The sequence below is a fragment of the Balaenoptera musculus genome, chromosome 9 (genome assembly GCF_009873245.2).
Source record: "Balaenoptera musculus isolate JJ_BM4_2016_0621 chromosome 9, mBalMus1.pri.v3, whole genome shotgun sequence".
In the NCBI taxonomy this organism is placed as follows: Eukaryota; Metazoa; Chordata; class Mammalia; order Artiodactyla; family Balaenopteridae; genus Balaenoptera; species Balaenoptera musculus.
The window spans coordinates 70,521,984-70,546,734 of NC_045793.1; the positions used below are offsets into that span (position 1 = coordinate 70,521,984).

The 24,751-nt window shown below is 37.6% G+C and overlaps 1 protein-coding gene across 4 annotated transcripts in view; it reads right to left on the reverse strand.

The window, feature by feature from the left end:
- Window positions 1–24,751, reverse strand: part of CRPPA (CDP-L-ribitol pyrophosphorylase A) — a 391,837-nt gene that overhangs the window by 350,492 nt on the left and 16,594 nt on the right. For all 4 annotated transcript variants that reach the window (XM_036863587.1, XM_036863588.1, XM_036863589.1 and 1 more), the window contains exon 3: window positions 7,404–7,553. In XM_036863587.1, coding sequence (XP_036719482.1) covers window positions 7,404–7,553 — 150 coding nt within the window. The remainder of the gene's footprint in view (window positions 1–7,403; window positions 7,554–24,751) is intronic.

The window sequence follows — 24,751 nt, forward strand, 5'->3', positions numbered from 1 at the left end:
TTTTGAGTTTATTTTTGTGTATGGTGTTAGGGAGTATTCTAATTTCATTCTTTTACATGTAGCTGTCCAGTTTTCCTAGCACCACTTATTGAAGAGACTGTCTTTTCTCCATTGTATATCTTTTCCTCCTTTGTCATAGATTAGTTGACCATAGGTGCGTGGGTTTATCTCTGGGCTTTCTATCTTGTTCCATTGATCTATGTTTCTGTTTTTGTGCCAGTACCATATTGTCTTGATTACTGTAGATTTGTAGTATAGTCTGAAGTCAGGGAGTCTGATTCCTCCAGCTCCGTTTTTTTCCCTCAAGACTGCTTTGGCTATTCGGGGTCTTCTGTGTCTCCATACAGATTTTAAGATGATTTGTTCTAATTCCATAAAAAATGCCATTGGTAATTTGATAGGGATTGCATTGAATCTGTAGATTGCTTTGGGTAGTACAGTCATTTCACAATATTGATTCTTCCAATCCAAGAACATGGTATATCTCTCCATCTGTTGGTATCATCCTTAATTTCTTTCATCAGTGTCTTATAGTTTTCTGCATACAGGTCTTTTGTCTCCCTAGGTAGGTTTATTCCTAGGTATTTTATTCTTTTTGTTGCAATGGTAAATGGGAGTGTTTCCATAATTTCTCTTTCAGATTTTTCATCATTAGTGTATAGGAATGCAAGAGATTTCTGTGCATTAATTTTGTATCCTGCAACTTTACCAAATTCATTGATTAGCTCTAGTAGTTTTCTGGTGGCATTTTTAGGATTCTCTATGTATAGTATCATGTCATCTGCAAACAGTGACAGTTTTACTTCATCTTTTCCAATTTGTATTCCTTTTATTTCTTTTTCTTCTCTGATTGCAGTGGCTAGGACTTCCAAAACTATGTTGAATAATAGTGGTGAGAGTGGACATCCTTGTCTCATTCCTGATCTTAGAGGAAATGCTTTCAGTTTTTCACCGTTGAGAATGATGTTTGCTGTGGGTTTGTCGTATATGCCCTTTATTATGTTGAGGCAGGTTCCCTCCATGCCCACTTTCTGGAGAGTTTTTATCATAAATGGGTGTTGAATTTTGTCAAAAGCTTTTTCTGCATCTATTGAGATGATCATAAGGTTTTTAGCCTTCAATTTGTTAATATGGTGTATCACATTGATTGATTTGCATATATTGAAGAATCCTTGCATCCCTGGGATAAATCCCACTTGATCATGGTGTATGATCCTTTTAATGTGTTGCTGGATTCTGTTTGCTAGTATTTTGTTGAGGATTTTTGCATCTATATTCATCAGTGATATTGCTCTGTAATTTTCTTTTTTTGTAGTATCTTTGTCTGGTTTTGGTATCAGGGTGATGGTGGCCTCATAGAATGAGTTTGGGAGTGTTCCTTCCTCTGCAATTTTTTGGAAGAGTTTGAGAAGGATGGGTGTTAGCTCTTCTCTAAATGTTTGATAGAATTCACCTGTGAAGCCATCTGGTCCTGGACTTTTGTTTGCTGGAAGATTTTTAATCACAGTTTCAATTTCATTACTTGTGATTGGTCTGTTCATATTTTCTGTTTCTTCCTGATTCAGTCTGGGAAGGTTATACCTTTCTAAGAATTTGTCCATTTCTTCCAGGTTGTCCATTTTACTGGCATAGAGTTGCTTATAGTAGTCTCTTAGAATGCTTTGTATTTCTGCAGTGTCTGTTGTAACGTCTCCTTTTTCATTTCTAATTTTATTGATTTGAGTCCTCTCCCTCTTTTTCTTGATGAGTCTGGCTAATGGCTTATCAATTTTGTTTATCTTCTCAAAGAACCAGCTTTTAGTATTACTGATCTTTGCTATTGTTTTCTTTGTTTCTATTTCATTTATTTATGCTCTGATCTTTATGATTTCTTTCCTTCTGCTAACTTTGGGGTTTGTTTGTTCTTCTTTCTCTAGTTCCTTTAGGTGTAAGGTTAGATTGCTTACTTGAGATTTTTCTTGTTTCTTTAGGTAGGCTTGTATAGCTATAAACTGCCCTCTTAGAACTGCTTTTGCTGCATCCCATAGGTTTTGGATCATCGTGTTTTCATTGTCATTTGTCTCTAGGTATTTTTTGATTTCCTCTTTGATTTCTTCAGTGATCTCTTGGTTATTTAGTAATGTATTGTTTAGCCTCCATGTGTTTGTGCTTTTCACGTTTTTTTCCCTGTAATTCATTTCTAATCTCATAGCGTTGTGGTCAGAAAAGATGCTTGATATGATTTCAATTTTCTTAAATTTACTGAGGCTTCATTTGTGACCCAAGATGTGATCTATCCTGGAGAATGTTCCATGCGCACTTGAGAAGAAAGTGTAATCTGCTGTTTTTGGATGGAATGTCCTATAAATATCAATTAAATCTATCTGGTCTATTGTGTCATTTAAAGCTTCTGTTTCCTTATTTATTTTCATTTTGGATGATCTGTCCATTGGTGTAAGTGAGGTGTTAAAGTCCCCCACTATTATTGTGTTACTGTCGATTTCCTCTTTTATAGCTGTTAGCAGTTGCCTTATGTATTGAGGTGCTCCTATGTTGGGTGCATATATATTTATAATTGTTATATCTTCTTCTTGGATTGATCCCTTGATCATTATGTAGTGTCCTTCCTTGTCTCTTGTAACATTCTTTATTTTAAAGTCTATTTTATCTGATATGAGTATAGCTACTCCAGCTTTCCTTTGATTTCCATTTGCATGGAATATCTTTTTCCATCCCCTCACTTTCAGTCTGTATATGTCCCTAGGTCTGAATTGGGTCTCTTGTAGACAGCATATATATGGGTCTTGTTTTTGTATCCATTCAGCAAGCCTGTGTCTTTTGGTTGGAGCACTTAATCCATTCACGTTTAAGGTAATTATGAATATGTATGTTCCTATGACCATTTTCTTAATTGTTTTGGGTTTGTTTTTGTAGGTCCTTTTCTTCTCTTGTGTTTCCCACTTAGAGAAGTTCCTTTAGCATTTGTTGTAGAACTGGTTTGGTGGTGCTGAATTCTCTTAGCTTTTGCTTGTCTGTAAAGCTTTTGATTTCTCCATCAAATCTGAATGAGATCCTTGCTGGGTAGAGTAATCTTGGTTGTAGGTTCTTCCCTTTCATCACTTTAAGTATATCATGCCACTCCCTTCTGGCTTGTAGAGTTTCTGCTGAGAAATCAGCTGTTACCCTTATGGGAATTCCCTTGTATGTTATTTGTCATTTTTCCCTTGCTGCTTTCAATAATTTTTCTTTGTCTTTAATTTTTGCCAATTTGATTACTATGTGTCTCGGTGTGTTTCTCCTTGGGTTTATCCTGTATGGGACTCTCTGCGCTTCCTGGACTTGGGTGGCTATTTCCTTTCCCATGTTAGGGAAGTTTTCAACTATAATCTCTTCAAATATTTTCTCTGGTCCTTTCTCTCTCTCTTCTCCTTCTGGGACCCCTATAATGTGAATGTTGTTGTGTTTAATGTTGTCCCAGAGGTCTCTTAGGCTGTCTTCATTTCTTTTCATTCTTTTTTCTTTAGTCTGTTCTGCAGCAGTGAATTCCACCATTCTGTCTTCCAGGTCACTTATCCATTCTTTTGCCTCAGTTATTCTGTTATTGATTCCTTCTAGTGTAGTTTTCATTTCAGTTATTGTATTGGTCATCTCTGTTTGTTTGTTCTTTAATTCTTCTAGGTCTTTGTTAAACATTTCTTGCATCTTCTCAATCTTTGCCTCCATTCTTATTCCGAGGTCCTGGATCATCTTCACTATCATTATTCTGAATTCTTTTTCTGGAAGGTTGCCTATCTCCACTTCATTTAGTTGTTTTTCTGGGGTTTTTTCTTGTTCCTTCATCTGGTACATAGCCCTCTGCCTTTTCATCTTGTCTATCTTTCTGTAACTGTGGTTTTTGGTCCACAGGCTGCAGGATTGTAGTTTTTCTTGCTTCTGCTGTCTGCCCTCTGGTGGTTGAGGCTATCTAAGAGGCTTGATGGGAGGCTCTGGTGGTGGGTAGTGCTGACTGTTGCTGTGGCGGTCAGAGCTCAGTAAAACTTTAATCCACTTGACTGTTGATGGGTGGGGCTGGGTTCCCTCCCTGTTGGTTGTTTTGCCTGAGGCAACCCAACACTGGAGCCTACCTGGGCTCTTTGGTGGGGTTAATGGCAGACTATGGGAGGGCTCATGCAAAGGAGCACTTCCCAGAACCTCCACTGCCAGTGTCCTTGTCCCCACGGTGAAACAGAGCCACCACCTGCCTCTGCAGGAGACCCCCCAACACCAGCAGGTAGGTCTGGTTCAGTCTCCCCCAGGGTCACTGCTCCTTCCCCTGGGTCCCGATGCACACATTATTTTGTGTGTGCCCTCCAAGAGTGGGGTCTCTGTTTCCCCCAGTCCTGTCGAAGTCCTGCAATCAATTCCCACTAGGCTTCAAAGTCTGATTCTCTATGAATTCCTCCTCCCGTTGCCGGACCCCCAGGTTGGGAAGCCTGATGTGGGGCTCAGAACCTTCACTCCAGTGGGTGGACTTCTGTGGTATAAGTGTTCGCCAGTCTGTGAGTCACCCACCCAGCAGTTAAGGGATTTGATTTTACTCTGATTGCGCCCCTCCTACCATCTCATTGTGGCTTCTCCTTTGTCTTTGGATGTGGGATATCTTTTTTGGTGAGTTCCAGTGTCTTCCTGTCGATGATTCGAAACACAATATTTTAAAGCGACTATACTCCAACAAAAATTAATAAAAAAGAAAAAAAAAAAGGGGCAACTGCATTCTAGTTATTCAGAGCAAATTCTTGGACCCATGATTCTTCCCATTCTGATAACCCATACGTGACCAATTGGCTTATCCTCATTTTATTTTTAAATATATTCAGAACAAACACTTCACACCAAATACTCTACTATCCAAATTGCCCTAATTGTGATCATCTTTGCCTTGATCATCACTATAGCTTACTTCTTCCCTTACCTTCTGTAAGGTACCATCCCCACAACTGACAGGTGACCCCATAGAAGTGAGGTTTCACACAGCACCATCCAAAGTCTTCCCTTCTCATTCAGGGTAAAATCTAAAGCCCATAACATTGCCTTTAAGGCTCAACAAGATACCGGACCCAGGTACACCTCCTACTTCCCCCCATGATGTCATTCTCTTCCAGCCTCGCTCACCTTCTTAGATTCTGCGTCCTGTACATAAAATAATGTTCTGTCAGTTACCTGCATGACTTATCGCCTCACTTACTTCCTGATGTTGGTTTAAACTTTACCTTTTCACAGAGTACTTCTGACCGCTCTACAGAGAACAACTTCCCACCCTTGGAACTCTGTCCTATCTTACTCTTCTCTATTCGTTAAAAGCAAACATATATATACACAAATCATATAGATGAGAGAAATATTTCATACAAATTTCCTTATGAACGCCTTTATGATCAAAAATAATTTTCATAAGAACTTGTATCAAAACCTCCAAAATGGCTTGAGAATTCCTCATCTGAACCACAGAACAGTTATTTTTGTGTGACTACATTCTCATTCTCCCAAGAATGCAACAGAAGAGAATTTATCACATACAACAGATATCTTAGGGTGCTGGTTCAGAAAATTCAGTGTCAGGATCACGTGGCCAGCTTGCTTGTTAAAACACAAATGGGGGCTTCCCTGGTGGCGCAGTGGTTGAGAGTCCGCCTGCCAGTGCGGGGGACGCGGGTTCGAGCCCTGGTCTGGGAGGATCCCACGTGCCGCAGAGCAGCTGGGCCCGTGAGCCACAACTGCTGGGCCTGCGCGTCTGGAGCCTGTGCTCCGCAACGGGAGAGGCCGCGATGGTGGGAGGCCCGTGCACCGCGATGAAGGGTGGCCCCCGCTTGCCGCAGCTGGGGAGAGCCCTCGCACGGAGGCGAGGACTCAACACAGTCATAAATAAATAAATAAAAGAACGTGAATTTCTTTAAAAAAAAAAAAAAAAAGCAAACTGGGCTATTCATTTAAAAAAAAAAAAAAAAAACACAAATGGGTGGGCCCTATTCCCAGAGTTTCTAAGTAACTAAGTCTGAGGTGGAGGTGCAGAATTTGCATTTTAACAAGTTCCAAAACATGCTTATGCTGCTGGTCTGGGAACCATAATTTGAGAACTATTGCCTCAGTGCATTAAGGCTTAGTTCTCTACCAAAAACTGTTGAAACATGCTACTCTAATGTGAGGATCATAAGGTTGTATTAAATTTTCTAAAATAGAGCTATCATATTTATTCTTCTTAATGTAAATGCTTATATAAAGATGAACAAATTCTTTCATTAATCTTAAAAAAAATTAGAAATACTTAGCAAGATTCAGGCTTTTTAGGATTATCGATAGGGTAATATTTGATTAATGACCGAATAGAGGTAAATTTCTGTATAACGAATTTTAAGAAAACAAAACAAACCACTGACGACTATTCATACCATGTAAACTGATTACGATTTACATTCTCAATATTTAAAACAGTAATTGATAGTCAAGATTGATTCATTGTGATTAACTTTCAATCCAAAATGTGGTATTCTTTTATTATAAAATGTCAATATTTATGCTACCATTATCTCATATTCTTTAAAGTCCATCTATCTCTATTTACTGATTGTCTAACATCAGCCAAGCATTGCCTTATTTGTTGTAAGTGATCTTATTTCACTGGGAAGTTTCTGACAAGCATAATACCTGATATTTAATAACTGTTTAATAAATAAACACAGAAATGAATAGCAGTAAAATTTACAGGTACAAAAATGTTTCCAAAACATGAAAACAAAGACAATCCAGTATAATCTAAACATGAACGATTTGATATTTTGAAATCACTTACCTTTAAAATTTTAACAAAATATCTATACAGCTGTGCAAAATGTTTACTACATTAGGCCTGAGATTGCAGGCCTGAGCAGTAGACCTGCTCACCAGGTGGGCCCTCGGTCAGTGTCTGGGAACTTGGCTCTTTGAGTGTTTCCAGTGAACAGTTAACTGATAATAGTGGCTCACTATGCCTAGATGTTCACGTAAACAATATGGTTTATGTTGAATACTGGCTTTTCTCCTGGGAATCCAAAGTTTATGTGCAAGGCAGAGGGTATCTATGTGACCAACACAATACCTTAGACATCAAATCTCTAATGGGCTTCCCTGAAAAGAAACATCACACCCAAGCTGCTGCCTTTTCATTGCTGGACGGAAGGTGTACTTTGTGCGACACTGAAGGAGACAGATCATGAGGAAGATTACACATGGTTTCCTCCAGACTCTGCCTGGGTCTTTTTCTCTTATCATCCAACTTCAATCTAATCAATTTTAGCCTTGAGTCCAACTATGTACTCAGTTCCATGAGTTCTTCTAGCTAACCTCCAAATATGGGAGTGGTTCTTAGAGACCCTCAACACAGCAGATTGTCAAAAAGCCAAGATTCTTACCTGCTGATACGCTTCATATATCACATCAAATAGAAAGGCCTGTGGCATTTCACTTGCCCTGTGTCTCGCACGTTCCAGCGAGTGGTCTAAGCAGCCATCTGCAGATGGACTGATGACAGTAGATACAAGAGGTCGGATTGCTCCTGCAGCCTAAAGGATAAACAGAGGCAAATGACACATTTATTTCACTTAGAAAATATCTGAAAGTCAAATTCTGAACTCTGTATCTTTGTTTTGAAACGGATCTTACACCTTCAACAAGCTACCTCAAGAACATATTTAAACAAGTCTTAATTTCGTTCCTAAATCAAATCATTTCCAGTCAAAAACCAATCTCATACCACTACAGTTCCATATATTAGAGATAGAAATAATTTTTCATTATGGATCCAAAATCCTCTTCATCACAGGCCATTGAAGTCAAATACTAAAAAAGGATGCTAAGATACAATTGAGTATTCCCTGAAGATGGGAAGAAGGAGACTATTGTCAAAGAACTGAAACGGATTATACATGAATATTTACTTGTTAGTGTGCCTTCAAATATTTAATCTACACATTACATCATTAAGGAACAAGACATATTCCCTAAGATCCCCAAAATGAGCTCAGTCACCAGCCAAGTGACAATGAATATATGTCTTGCTCTAATTCCTGCAAAAAAACAGCTCCCTTCAAACATAGCATCAATGCAACGCTCCCTGAGGCAAATATCCATTAATTTCAATTGCTCTTATGAAAGCTCTGTCTCATTAACCGATGCATCTAAACTTTAAAAAGACACCTTATCTGACAGCTTTTCCCTTTACCTTTAATAAGTTTCACTGTAATACAGTCTTGAAGGTCATTACCAGACAGCTACCTTGGTGAAGTAGCCTTAAAATAAACTTCCTAGGGTAGGCCTTAACCCAGCTGTCTTATACTGACTATAAAATGTCCTATCTTTCATGTAATTGCAGCATATAACATTTAAAACCTAAGAACAAATTTGGTCTCAAGGAGACCAACATCTGAGAAGGACAGTCCATAAACTAGTTTACAAAAGCCAAGGGACTGGCTGAAAGTCAAAGCTAATGTGAGAGCCAAGTAGACTGTACAAACTGTGTTGCCATTTCCAGTGACTGAAGCAGAGATTTGGAGCCTAGGCATAATAGCAGAAGTGAAGAGACAGCCAGGGGTGATAAGAAAGGAGTAAAGTCCAAGTAGGTGAAAGGTAGATAAAAAGCAGGTCCATATGGTAGTTCTATTTTTAGTTTTCTAAGGAACCCTCATACTGTTCTCCATAGTGGCTGTACCAGTTTACATTCCCACCAACAGTGCAGGAGGGTTCCCTTTTCTCTGCACCCTCTCCAGCATTTATTGTTTGTTGATTTTTTGATGATGGCCATTCTGACCAGTATGAGGTGATACCTCATTATAGTTTTGATTTGCATTTCTCTAATGATTAGTGATGTTAAGCATCTTTGCATGTGCCTTTTGGCCATCTGTATGTCTTCTTTGGAGAAACGCCTATTTGTTTTCTTGATATTGAGCTGCATGAGTTGTATATTTTGGAGATTAATCCTTTGTCAGTTGCTTCATTTGCAAATATTTTCTCCCATTTTGAGGGTTGTCTTTTCGTCTTGTTTATGGTTTCCTTTGCTGTGCAAAAGCTTTTAAATTTCATTAGGTCCCATTTGTTTATTTTTGTTTTATTTCCATTTCTCTAGGAGGTGGGTCAAAAAGGATCTTGCTGTGATTTATGTCATAGAGTGTTCTGCCTATGTTTTCCTCAGAGTTTTACAATTGCTGGCCTTACATTTAGGTCTTCAATCCATTTTGAATTTATTTTTGTGTATGGTGTTAGGGAGTGTTCTAATTTCATTCTTTTACATTTAGCTGTCCAGTTTTCCCAGCACCACTTATTGAAGAGGCTGTCTTTTCTCCATTGTATATCCTTGCCTCCTTTGTCATAGATTAGGTGATCGAGCAATCCCACTCCTGGGCATATAACCAGAGAAAACAATAATTCAAAAAGATACATGCACCCCAATGTTCACTGTAGCACTATTTACAATAGCCAGGACATGGAAGCAACCTAAATGTCCATCAACAGAGGAATGGATAAAGATGTGGCACATATATACAATGGAATATTACTCAGCCATAAAAAAGAATGAAATAATGCCATTTGCAGCAACATGGATGGACCTAGAGATTGTCATACTGAGTGAAGTAAGTCAGACAGAGAAAGACAAATATCAGACGGTATCACTTATATGTGGAATCTAAAAATAAGGGTACAAATGAACTTACCTACAAAACAGAAATAGAGTTACAGATGTAGAAAACAAACCTATGGTTACCAGGGGGTAAGCAGGGGAGGGATAAATTGGGAGGTTGGGATTAACATATACACACTACTGTATATAAAATAGATAACTAGTAAGGACCTACTGTAGAGGTAGGTCTGTAATGGCCGATATGGGAAAAGAATCTAAAAAAGAGTGGATATATGTATATGTATAACTGATTCACTTTGCTGCACACCTGAAACTAACACAACACTGTAAATCAACTATACTCCAAAAAAAAAAAAAAAAAGAGCAAGCCCGACTTGTCAAGCCTAGTACTCATCAGCAGAGGTTAGAAGACAGGAAAGGAATACACATGCACCCACACCATAGTGTTTTTTAAGGAAAAAAATATAGTTCTATTACTTATAGTTAATTAACTATGTACAGTTAATTCTATGCCAGACAATGACATAAAAATTTAAAAGAACATGAGACGTACAAAATGTCTCCATGAAGAGCTGTGCAGACTCTCTGCAACTAGAGAAAAGCATTTTTAAAAAACAACCATTTAAAGCCTTTGAAAATTGTCCTAAGGGCATTCAACAAATTAACATTTAAGAATATCTCTTAAACCTTGGAAAGAACAGAGTCTGTGGTACTGGAACTGTCATCTGTTTTTTTCCTTCATTCCACAACACCCTGCTCAATGTGACTTAAGTTCCACTCAGAGTAGGTATGGCCAAAAAGAAAGGGTTCCCTCTCCCACCAGCTCCCAGTGGGAGGGGCAGAGTGCCAGCATTTCCCATCCCACTCAACTCCATGTCACAAAGGCTCAGTTTCCAGCAAGTATGGCCAAGAGGTTGTAGACTCCCTTCACCCACATAGCCTCCACTCAATAGAGTGGAAGACCCACCCCAGGCATGGTAGGTAGAGAATACTGGGGCACTGATCACGCTTGGCCCAGTCACACACAGGGCAGAGTTTCTGTGCCAGAAGAGGCAAAAAGAAGATGAGTCTAATGCCTCCAGGCAGCACCCTGCTCACGAAGTAGTGGTGTCACTCAAACAACATGCCCACCTATAGCTCCAAAGCAGTGGCATGGTGACTTTTCACAGGGAGAAAGACAGGCTCTAAGAAGAGAAAGCTACTAAGCTCTCCCCAAGGGAACTTGCTTAATTGGAAGTGTGAGGAAATTTAAGGGTAAGCACACTCTCAAAAGAAACGGAGATCATGGTAAGCAATTAAGAGGAAGGTGAGAGCTTCATGAGAGCAACAAGCTGAACCATAGGGAAGCTAGTTTACCAGAGACAACCAGACCAAGAGACAGCTAACAAGAACCACCCACCCACCCCCAGAATCAGAGCAAACCTCCAATACCGGCTTTACAAACTACCCCTGCTAAGGGACCAGAATTTACTTGGATCAATCTGTAGGGTACTTTATGTATTTGGCACTGTTCCAAAAAAAGAGCAGTCAGCAGGCAATGAATGGAGCTTACCAGTTGGGTGTCAGAGGCAGACAGTATAACAGAGATCAGGGAAATACAGATGAAGAGAACCCTGCTAAAACAACTGTCATTCCGTGGTGACTGAACACTTGTCTAGAACTGCACCCTCTGAAGTGACTTCAGAGGTTTTGTCCTGTACAGGAATAAGACTGTGACTTTGCTGGTCTATTTTAGTAGCCAAGAAAATAATAAGTCTTGGGGAGGTACTTGGAACTGACAAAATACATTATCTAAAATATGCATTTTTCAACAACAACAAAAAAACGGAAAGACATGCATCCAAACAGGAAGGTGTGATCTATACAAAGAAAAAAAAAAAAAAAAAAAAAAAAGCAGCCAACAGAAACTGCCTGTGAGAGGGCCCAAGTGTCACACTTATCAGGTAAGACTTCAAATCAGGTATTATAAATATGTTCAAAGAACAAAAGGATATCATGCATAAAGACATAAAGTATGATGACCATTAATATTATCAATATTAGGAATACATATTTTTAAAAACTGAGTAGCAATTTTAGAATTGTGAAATAACTAAAATGAAAAATTCACTAGAGGGGCTCAACAATAGATTTGAACAGGAGAATAACTGAACTTAAAGTCAGATCAATAGATTACACAAAGAAAAATGAACAGATTCACAGAGAAACGTAAGACATCATTACAGACACTTTTGTAATAGGAGTACCAGAGGGAAAATGAAGGCAAGAAAGGAGCAGAAAAAATATTCAAAAACTTAAGACTGAAAATTTCCCAAGAAAAGCAATCTGCACACTCGAGGAGCTCAGTATACTCAAAACAGAATACACACAAAGAAATTCATATCCAGACACATCGTAGTAAAAATGCGAAAGCTAAAATCACAGGAAAAAAACTTGAAAGCAGCCAAAGAAAAATGTTTTATCATTAACAAGGGAACACCAATAAGACTAACAACTGATTCTAATCAGAAACAATGGAAGCCAGAAGGCAAGTGGGTGATAAGGTAACTGCTCAAAATAAAAACCTGTTAAAGTTTAAGTCCAGCAAAATGAGCATTTACAAAGATCAGATCAAAATAAAGATTCTGAGCAAACAAGCAGAATTTGTGGCTAGCTGATTCACCCTATGAACACTGATAGTCTTTAAGCGCAAAGAAAGCAACCCTAGACAATAATTCAAATCCACATGAAAAAAGAGCACCAATTATTTAAAAAATAATAAAAAAGTTATAAATGCCTTTTTCTCCTTTCTTATGTTAAGAGGTTTAAAAAGGAATTGTATAAAATAAATATATAAGTTAATTGATCAACCTATAATACTGAAATATATATTTGACAAAAACAGCATATTGTGACAAGGAAAAGATGAGTAAAGGTGTATCACAGGAAGAAACTAACAGATGATAACTTGAATCTACAGTAACAAATGAAAACTGAAAATGGAAAACAAGAAAGTTAATATGACATTCCTTATAAATACAGCTCACCTTTCTTCTCAGCTTCTACAACTGGTGTAAAATAAGATGAAGTGATAACAACAATGGATTATTGGGTTTCTAACATACATGCACCTAACACTAATAGCACAAAAAGGCAGAAAAGGGAATAGACCTATTTAAGAGTAACATTTCTGTACCTCCCTAGATTTTAGTTAGCATATATCTGAATTATGTTAAGATGTATACTCTAAGCCCTAGAGTAGCCACTAAGAAAATAAAAAGTTAAAGTGAGAAAATAAACAAATTAATGTTCCATAGAAAATATTCATTTGATACGAAAGTAAGCAGTAATGAGAAAAGAGACACACATGAAACAGAAAGTAAACTGGCCAATGTATATCAATGACATTAATTTTCAGCGGATTAAACAATCCGAAGTCACACTGTCAAATTGGATTAAAAACCCAACTGTATGCTGTCTACAGGAGACACACATTTGAGACTCAAAGATCCAAATATACTGAATACAGAAGGATGAAAAAGGATATATATCAAGCTAACAGCAACCTGTAAGAAAGCTGGAGTAGCTATATCAGAAAAAATCCAAAAATGTTAAAGATAAAGCCATCTTATAATTTAAGAAAGGTCAATTCAACAAGATATAAAAATTTATCTAACAGATCCCCAAGTACATGGAGCAAAAATTGGTAGGATTTAAAGGAGAAATAATCCAGCAGTTGGAGATATCAACACCCCAATTTCAATAAGGAGGAGAACAACTAGGCAGAAGATGACCATGGAAATAAGACTTGAAAAGCACTATAAACCAACAATATCTAACATACCTATTGAATACTCCACCAACAAAAGTCTATGTTCTCCTCAAGTATACATGGAGAATTCTCCAGATCAGACCATATGTTTGGCCATAAAACAAGACAATAAATTTTAAAGGATTAAAGTCATACTAAGTATGTTCTCTGATCTTAAGAGTCAAATTAGAAAACAGTGGTGCAGCCACTATGGATAACAGTATGGAGGTTCCTCAGAAAGTTAAAGATAGAGCTACAAAATGATGCAGAGATTCTACTTCTGGTTATTTATCTGAAGCAAACAAAAACACGAACTCAAAGATACCCACCCCCATATTCATTGCAGCATTATTTACAATAGCCGAGACATAGAAACCTAAATGGCCATCTTCAGAACATGTGAAGACCTCAAGGGCATTATGCTAAGTGAAATTAATCAGAAAGACATATACTGTATGATCCCACTTATGTGGAACCTAAACAAAACAAAACGACAGAAATAGCTCATAGATACAGAGAACAGCTTGATGGAGGACGGGGGTAAAATGTGTAAAGGAAGTTAAAAGGTACAAACTTCCAGTTATGAAATACGTCATGGGGATGTAATATAGTTAATACTATATTGCATATTTGAAAGTTGCTGAGAGAATAGATCTTAAGTCTCTTCAGAAGAAATTCTGTAACTATGTATGGTGACAGATACAGACTTATTGTGGTAATTTCTCAATGTATACAAATGTTGAAACATGTTGTACACCTGAATCCAGTATGTTGTATGTCAATTATACCTCAAAAAATGTTTTAGAGAAACAAAAAGAAATGTGAGAATTAAGAACACAGCAATTGGGCTTCCCTGGTGGTGCAGTGGTTAAGAAACCGCCTACCAATGCAAGGGACACGGGTTCCAGTCCTGGTCTGGGAGGATCCCACATGCCTCGGGGCAACTAAGCCCGTGCGCCACAACTACTGAGCCTGCGCTCTACAGCCTGCGAGCCACAGTTACTGAGCCCACAAGCCACAACTACTGAAGCCCACGCACCTAGAGCCCGTGCTCCACAACAAGAGAGGCCATCGCAATGAGAAACACCGCACACCGCAGCTGAGTAGCCCCCACTTGCCGCAACGAGAGCGCATGCACAGCAATGAAGACCCAAAATGCAGCCAAAAATAAATTTAAAAACGCAAAAAACAAACAAACAAAAACATAGCAATTGAACAACACACTACTAAATGAATCCAAGAAGAAATCACTATGGAAATGATACTTTGAGATCAGTAACATACACAATGTAAAGTAACTTGAGAATGCAGTTAAAGCAGTCCCAAGAAAGATTTATAGCTGTAATTGTGCATATATAAAAGGACATTTTCGGGGCTTCCCTGGTGGCGCAGTGGTTGAGAATCTGCCTGCTAATGCAGGGGACACGGGTTCGAGCCCTGGTCTGGGAAAATCCCACATGCCGCGGAGCAACTGGGCCCATGAGCCACAACTGCTGAGCCTGCGCGTCTGAAGCCTGTACCCCGCAAAGGGAGGGGCCGCGATAGTGAGAGGCCCGCGCACCGCGATGAAGAGTGGGCCCCGCTTGCCACAACTAAAGAAAGCCCTCGCACAAAACGAAGACTCAACACAGCTAAAAATAAATAAATAAATAAATAAAGTAGCTATAAAAAAAAAGGACATTTTCAAAATCAAAACCCTAACCTTCCACCTCAAGATACTGAAAAAAGAGAAACACTTAAGCTAATGCAGGCATAATAATAAACATAAGAGCAGAAAATAGAATAGAGAAAAACCAAAATCAAAAGTTGGTTCTTTGAAAAAGATTAAACAGTTTTTTTCTAGTTTAGCTTAAGGTTTATAAGACTCAAATAAGTAATATCAGGAATAAAAGTGGTGACATTTCCACTAACCTTATAGAAATAAGGAGTAAGAAAATTGCAAGCGTATTTTAACAAATTAGGTAACAGATAAAATTACATTTTTCTAGAAAGACACAACCAAAACTAATTCAAAGATAGAAAATCTGAATAGACCTTTAAGAAAATTAGGCATTTTTTAATTTCCCACGAAGAAAAGCGCAGCCCCAGATGGCTTCACTGGTTAATTATAATGAAGTATTTTTTTCAATACCAGTTCCTCACACTATTTCAAAAAAAATAGGAGGGAACATTTCCCAACTCACTCTTTAAGACCAATATTACCAAAACCAGAGACATCACAAAAAACCAAACTACAGATCAATACTCCTGAAAAATATAAACACAAAAATCTTCAAGATAACAAACCAAATTTGACAACATGTAAGTAGTATTGTGCACCATGACCAAGTGGGATTTATCCCAAGAATGCAAAATTAATTTAACATACCAAAAAAACAAAATCAATGTAATACACCATATTAATAAAGAACAAAAACACATGAACATCTCAATAGACTCAGAAAAAGTATCTGACAATATCCAACACTTCTTCATGAAAAAAGCATGCAACAAACTAACAGAAGAGAACTTGCTCAATCTGATCAAGGGCATCTACAAAAAAATCCACAGCTGACATCATACTTAATGGTGTGATGACTTAATGTTTTCCCTTCAACATCAGGAACAAGGATGTCCACTGTTGCCACTTTTAATAAAAGTACTGGAAGTTCTCGTCAGGGCAGTTATGCAGGAACATCTAATAAAGGCATCCAAGAAAAGTAAACTATCTTCACTTGCAGATGACACAATCTTATACATAGATAATTCTAATGAATCCACTAAAAATACTATTAGAACTAATAAACTAGTTTAGCAAGAATGCAGAGGACAAGATTAATATATAAAAGTTAACTGTATTTCTATATATTTGCAAGGAACAATCCAAAAGTAATTCATTTATAGTAACTTCAAAAAGAATACTTAGCAATATATTTAACAGAAGTGCAATATATTTAAATATACTCAGTAAGTGCAAAACATTCTAAGAACTACAAAAAATTTCCTACCTCTTTTCTAAGATCCAACATCTCCACATACTTACTGGCATCCATTCCTTCTCCTGTAGGTCTCTATAGCAATAGTATTCTGTCCTGCCTCAATTTTGTGTTCTTTTACTGAATTGTCTCCATTAGAGTACATGCATTTTGTGACATCTCCCATCATTATATCAGTCTTCCATTGATCATACATCTGCCAGTTAGTACCAGTTTAAAATAAGGCTCTTTCAAACAACTGTCCATACTATACTATTCCTTATCTGTAATTTTTCTCTCCTCCCATGTGCTCTGTAGTCTACTTTTATTAGGATTTTATCTCCACAACTCCACAAAATAAATTTTTCAAGCTCACAATGACCCTCACATTGCTAAATCCAATGGATAGCTCTTTATCTTCTTGAGGACATTTGTTCACTTGGTTTTCAGAAACCATTATCACCAAGCAAACTCTCTCATCTTCTCACACTTTAAATCCTAGATCCTTATATCCTCCTTCTAAATGGAAAGCATTTCCAGAACTCAGACCTCAGACTTCCCTAGCTACATTCATTCCGTAGGTGACCTCTTCAAGTCCCACAGTTTCAAATACCATCTTATACGAGACTTTGCAAATTTATAAATCCAGCCCAGATATTTCTCCTTAAATCTGGAGTTGTACATCCAAATACCTATTTAACATCTCCATTCAGATCAAAACACACAACCGGACTATAAAAATCCAAGTTCTGGTTTCACCTATACCACACACCCCTAACTGGCTCCTCTACAGATGTTCCCATCTACATAAACGTCTACTCTATTCTTTTAGTCATTCTTACCAAAAACATTGAAGGTCATTGATTTCTCCTCATCTCATATTTCTTATCCAAACCATCAGCAAAACATCAGCTTCAAAATATCCCAAATCTGCCCACTTTTCATTGTTTCTACTGACACAATCTGAACCCAAGGCACCCATATTCACTCTCTCAGATCCCACACAAATCAAGAGCCATAAAGACATTAGTCATTTTGGCTATATTGAAATAAAAATGCTTGCTCATCACAAAACAGTATTTAAAAAGAAATTTTTAAAAGGGAGGTAATAGTTACAAAGCATATACTTTGCAAAGTATTCGTTTCCAGAATAACCCCAACAAACCAGTGGTTATTTGAGAACTAGAAACGGGGGCAAAAGATTTACATGTGCAATTCAATGAGAACACATAGAGCCCATAAACACATGAAGAATACCCAACCTACTTATAAGATGCCAATTTAAACCACAAAGAGAAAGCACTTTCCACTATCTGGATTAGAAAAAAATAAGTCTAACAGTGTCAAGGGATGGTGAGAATGTGGGGCAACAAACTGTTGTTAATACACTATTGGTGACTGTAAACTGATACAAATTTAGAAAATAATTCAGCATCATCTGGTAAGGCTGGTAACATGCACACATCTTGACTAGAGAAATCCTTGCACATGTGCACCAGAAGACATGAGTAGCACTGTTCATGCTAGCAATGTTCATATTAGCATAAACTAAAAATAAATGTCCACTAACTGTAAACAGATAAATTGTGACATATGAAGCAGTGATCATGAATGCATTATAGATACACAGATTAATGTGAATACATTTCCCCCAACACACTGGGCAAAAAATATATATACAAAACAGTTAAAAATCATATGAACGTGTGAATTATACCTCAACAAAAAAATAAAATCTAACAAGTATGTTCTTTAGGGATACACGCTACAAAACTGAAGAAAAGGGCAAGTAAACAAAGTTCAAAATAATGTTTATCCATCTGGGAGGAGTAAACAAGATCAAGGCAGGGACAGTTTCACAGTGACCAGTAATGTTCTATTTATTATACCATGTGGTAGATCTGCAAGTGTCCGAAGTTCTTTGCCTGTTTTTGGTATTTTTAAAAAGAGAATTTCTAAGATGTGTATTTATGGACCCTCATTTTGATTACTGAAAACTAACTTCAAGAGCAGAGATCATTCATTTTTGAGATGTCATTATGGTAGGATTAGTATATTGCAGAAATTACTAGGTTCTTTCCTATGGAAGCTAAAACATCAGTTGGAAAGTAACACAACATAAAGACAATTGAAAGCACAAGGTGGCTTCCTAAGCCACCTAAGACCAGCTTCCTAAGTCTCACTACACAAAAAGCTGAAGAAAAGAGTCACAAGTGAAAATACCTCTGCTGTCCAAGTATGGACAAAGTGAGTTGCCTCTAAAATACAGCTATCTGAGAAGTTTGTCTTATAAAATGTAATTCCCAAGTTATCAAACACACTGTTTCCATGGGAATTAGCATAATGAGCTCTGATTGGAAGCTTAACAGCTCAGCACCACAGTGATTACGTGCCTCTCAGGCTAATCTATCAAATATTTCCACATATCAATGCATGGAAAACGTCATAGATACAAATCATACAATACGAATAAAGAACCCCACCTCTCCTGTTTACTTTTAAAAGCAAAATTGAACAATGCTTATCATCCATCAACACAGCAGGTACTAACATGCATCCCTCCTCAGGCATCTGCATTCAAGCTAATTATGACACTCTACAACAGAAATCCTCTGACTAGGTAATTACAATTTCAGTTAGCTGAGTTATCTTTATTCAGAGACTACTTAATAAATGTTTACAGAATAACATCTTCAAAGCTAATCATTGCCAATTATGAGATTTTGACTATTTCACATTTTTATAGTAGAATACTTCCCATCTCCTTTTATGAGGAAAGAATCTATAGTTTATTCAGTATAGAAATATAGGTTTTAGAAAAACCTGTCCAAACTGTGCTATCACTACAAACTATCCCTAAACCTGAATATGCAGCACAAAGGCATAAGGAGTCCCCACTGTACACTAAACTTTAATTCTGGAGAATTAGAGTAATACCATTTATCTGAAACCTAATATGATCAGAGATAAACTTGGATATGTACTAAACTTTAATTCCTAGGTATACTCATCTTTCCTTAATCTACCCTTTCAAACTTCATTTTAAAGTAATTAATTGAACAGATTTGCAAGGGCAGATAGTTTCAGGTAATCAAGCAAAACAAAAGCCTTTCACATAGCAGCTTCTCTAGCATCAGAAACAGATCAAGTTTCACCTCAGACCATGGCAGTCAGGGAATAAGTAGTTCACCACCTGCCCTGGTCTTAATTTAAACCTTTGTCAACATTTCCCAAGAAATAATCAGAACTCACTGTTTTCTTCCAGAACTCACTCATTCTTCAGACATAGGACTTAAATCAATACCAAACTTTCTCTTGAGTAGATAATAAAGGATCCATTTGGCCCAGGAGAGCTTATTACCTGACCCCCACCCAGGACTGAACTCTGACCTTCAGTGTGGATCATCATGATCACAACCACCCAGAGATCAAGTGATTACTAGCCATGGTCAATTCTACTTTATGTCAAATTTCCAAATACAGAGTCAAATATCTGTTAAGTGATTTTTTTTCATCTCTATTTTAAAGCAATCCATTCCTAGGTATTTTATTCTTTTTGATGCAGTGGTAAATGGAATTGTTTCCTTAATTTCTCTTTCTGATCTTTCGTTGTTAGTGTATAGAAATGCAATAGATTTCTGTGTATTAATTTTGTATCCTGAAACTTTACTGAATTCATTGATGAGCTCACTCTGAAAACTGTAAGATACTGATGAAAGAAATCAAAGATGTCACAAAGAGATGGAAAGATATGCCATGTTCTTGGATTGGAAGAATCAATGTTGTCAAAATTACTATGCTACTCAAAGCAATCTACAGATTCAATGCAATCCCTATCAAATTACCAATGGGATTTTTTGCAGATCTAGAACAAAATAATCTTAAAATTTGTATGGAAACACAAAAGACTCTGAATAGCCAAAGCAATCATGAGAAAGAAGGACAGAGCTGGAGGAATTAGCTACTTCAGACTAAACTAAAAAGCTACAATAATCACAACAGTATGGTACTGGCACAAAAACAGAAATAATAGATCAATGGAACAGGATAGAAAGCCCAGAAATAAACCCACACACCTATGGTTGTACCACTATGGAGAACAGTGTAGAGGTTCCTTAAAAAACGAAAACAGAGCTACCATATAATCCAGCAATCCCACTTCTGGGCATATATCCGGAGAAAACCATAATTCGAAAAGATACACGCACCCCAATGTTCTTTGCAGCACTATTTACAATAGCGAAGACATGGAAGCAACTTAAACGTCCATCGACAGATGAATGGATAAAGAAGATGTGGTACACATATACAATGGAATATTACTCAGCCATAAAAAAGAATGAAATAATGCCATTTGCAGCAACATGGACGGACCTAGAGATTATCATACTAAGCGAAGTCAGACAGAGAAAGACAAATATGTGATATCACTTATATGTGGAATCTAAAAAAATGATACAAATGAGCTTATTTACAAAACAGAAACAGAAAACAAACTTATGGTTACCAAAGGGGAAAAGTCGGCAGGGGGAGGGATAAACTATGAGGTTGGATTAACATATACACACTATTGTATATAAAATAGATAATCAACAAGGACCTACTGTATAGCATAGGGAACTCTACTCACTACTCTGTAATAACCTATATGGGAAAAGAATCTGAAAAACAGATATATGTATACATATAACTGAATCACTTTGCTATACACCTGAAACTAACACAACATTGTAAATCAACTATATTCCAATATGAAATAAAAATTTAAAAATAAAAAATAAACAGTCCAGAATACATTGCATAAAGTTATAAAACTGGGTAGTGAAAGTATATTCTTGATGCATACATACACATTAACTTCAGCAGAATTTCCAAAGTGTTGTTCATCATTGCTAAATAGTCATGCTGCACAGTCCTAAGAGATCCCACACACACCCCATGTCAAAATTTCTCATTATATAAATTCCACTGTTTCTCTTCAGATTAACAATTTTCCAACAAAAACTAATGCTGCTAACTATGCTATAGCACATGGGATAGCCCCCCCCCCACAAGAATAAAGAATGATCTTACCCAAAAGGTCTATCGTGCCAACGTTGAGAAACCTTGTTCCAGGTCGATACTCAAATATAGGAAGAAACAAAGTGCTGGAGCCTGCTTTCAGATACAAAAAGTCCCTGTTTTGGGGCTTCCCTGGTGGCGCAGTGGTTGAGAATCTGCCTGCTAATGCAGGGGACACGGGTTCGAGCCCTGGTCTGGGAAGATCCCACATGCCACGGAACAACTGGGCCTGTGAGCCACAATTACTGAGCCTGCACGTCTGGAGCCTGTGCTCCGCAACAAGAGAGGCCGCGATAGTGAGAGGCCCGCGCACCGCGATGAAGAGTGGCCCCCGCTTGCCACAACTAGAGAAAGCCCTTGCACAGAAACGAAGACCCAACACAGCCATAAATAAATTTTAAAAATAAATTAATTTAAAAAAAAAAAGACTTTAGGGGCTACAATTCATCTACTTTAAAAAAAAAAAAAAAAGTCCCTGTTTTACATATTGCAAAAATCCAATACAGGAAGTATAGGAGACCTTGTTTTATGAGAAAAGATAAGATAAATCATGAACCAGTGCAGAAAAGGTCCCAGGCCATCATAATCCTTAGGCAAATGCCATTTCCATAAATAGGTCTGCAAAGATGTGGCAAGCAAAAAGTCAGTGCCTAAACCCTAATTTCACAGAAACTTGAAGGCAAGGGTGGGGAGGGCAGGAACACAGGGATTTAGAGAGAAGAGATGAGGACTATCTCAGGGAACAGAAAAATGAAAAGCACACAAGATACACGTCCCTTATTTCCTATGGCTCATATATCACAACGTTAGTCAAGTCCAGGCAGTCCAGTGCCCTGAACATTTTAGTACCATCTACTTCCCTCTCCATTTCATTTGGCTTAAATAGGATTCATCATCACTCAGCTGCACCATTACTGTAGATCCCAAACAAATTTCACTTCCCTGAAACTCTCCCTTTAGTCAACCTACCAAACAAGGCAGACAGTCATCTTTGTAGAATTCAAGTCTTATTATTCCCTCCTCAAAAATCAGTGGCTCCCTCTTACTTATGGATGAAATTCAAGGAAAGATATCAGGCAGGATTAATGAATTGCAATCTGCACATGATTCCAGAGACACTGAAAAAGGCAAATTTAAGTGGTTCTATCTAGCTGGAAGTTGAACACAGCAGGTCTGGAATTCAGAAGTGAGAAGCCTGAGAATGAGAGAGATTTGGAACAGTGTGTCAGTGGGAGTTAAAATAGGTGCATACAAATGTGTTTTACCCAGTGAAATAATAGTCTTAAAAAGTTACATGTTGTATGATTCAATTTATGGATTCTGGAAAAGACAAAAATACAGGAACAGAGAACACATCAGTGTTGACAGGGGTTAGAGGAACAAGGGTCTGAATACTAAGGGCAACAGGAGGAAATTCTTCAGAGTGTTAGAACAGTTCTGTGTCCTACCTGTGGTGGTGATTACAAGAATCTTTACAGGTGTAAACACTCAGATTGTACATTCCCCAAAAGTGCGTTTTATTGTATGTAGATTTAAACAATATTAAGTATTGTGGGCATGATTTAGATTGCTCAGAAATACTTTGTTTGGTGGTAATAAAAGTTAAAGGAACCTTATTTAAAGGATGGGAAGAAGTATCTGAAAACTGAGTGGTCAAAAAAGTAAGAGGAATGAATAAAGTCACAGAAGCCAAGGTAGGGGCAAGAGTTCCAAGGAAGAGCTAGTTAACACTATCAAATTTAAGGCATTCTATACACACTGGTGTACTCTAAAACTCAATTCTGATGTCAGCCACCTGGAGTTAGCATAAACCCATGGTTCATAACCAGACTGCCATTACTTCAGACACCAGAGAGAAGCGGGGTTCCCCAGGCCACCGACACTTCTGACCAACTGACTCCAAATTCAAGAGGTTCCCACAACCTCTATTCAAGTTCAGTAATTCACTAGAATGACTCAGAGCTCAGGAAAAATGCTTATCACATTATGATTATATGATTATGATTACTTACATTACATATTTATGACAAAGAATACAAATCAAACTAGATAAATAAATGAAGAGACACATGGGGTGAGATCTGGGGGAGACCAGAACACAGAGCTTCTATGGTGCCCAAACAATCAGGGAGCAGCATGTTTTCAGCATCTCGTTGTTCACCAACCAAGTAGCTCCTCACTGTGCTTCAGTGTCCAGAGTTTATTGGGATTTCACTTCGTAAGCATGATTAATTAAACCATTGAGCATGTGACTGAGTTCAGTCTCCAGCACCATTCCTCTCACCCCAAAAATCCAGCTGGTTCAAAGGTCCATTGGTCTTGCTGGTAACCAGCCCCTATCCTGAGTCATCTTATCTTACTAGCGTAAGCTCAAATGAGATCCAATGGGCTCATGAAAAACGAAGACCCTTGACAAATTTCAAGGATTTACTCTCCCTGCAAGGAACCAGGGACAAAAGCCAAACTCCTTGTTATACAAAAGACTAAAAATGTATTTAATTGGGAATTGGAAAGTTACAGGTGATTTTTAGGCAGAATAGTCAGAGGGGAAAGAGGCCAGATTGATTGCAATGCATTGAGCAATAAATTGGAGATGAAGAAGCAGAAGCAATAAATATAACCTGTTACTGTAAGAAGTTGATTAGGGAGGAGACGATAAAACATCATTAGAGATGCAAAAACAGAGAGCTCAGGAAAGAAACATATGCAAGTAACTAAACTAAACGTCTTCCCTCAGGAGCAAGTCTTTAGGAGGTTGCTCTACTGATAGCATGAACTGAAAATGAGACTTTACTGGCAGTTCTTAGAATATATGCAATAGCTTATTAGTCCTTCTAAAAAGGATTCTCCCTACATCTTTATTTTTCAGTGCTCCAACTTATTCTACCCTTCCAACATATCCCTTATAACAATGTCCTTGTAACTACATCTCTTGACTTATAATTATGCAGAAATATACAAGTACTTCATACTTGTAAAGGACTCCTATTTTGGCAATATGGCAGACCACATACCTTGGAAAAACCTATTACAATTTTTTTAAATGCAGAAGAATTCATAAACAGCTTTTAAAAGTAACTTTTACAAGTGCCTTTTTAAAAAAGAACTTTATAAGTATGACTCTCAAGAAAACTCCCTAGAACTAACATGATAGCCAGAAACCAAGGAAGTAAGATGGCAGAGACCTTTGGGTTAACAAGAGGCTTTAGTTTTAACAAATGAGAAGGAATGAGGAATTAGATCTTGAGCCTGTGCTACTTGGTTGGTTAGAACTGTAGCCCTCAAAGATCCATGAGAAGCTATATACTCGTTTAAAGAGTA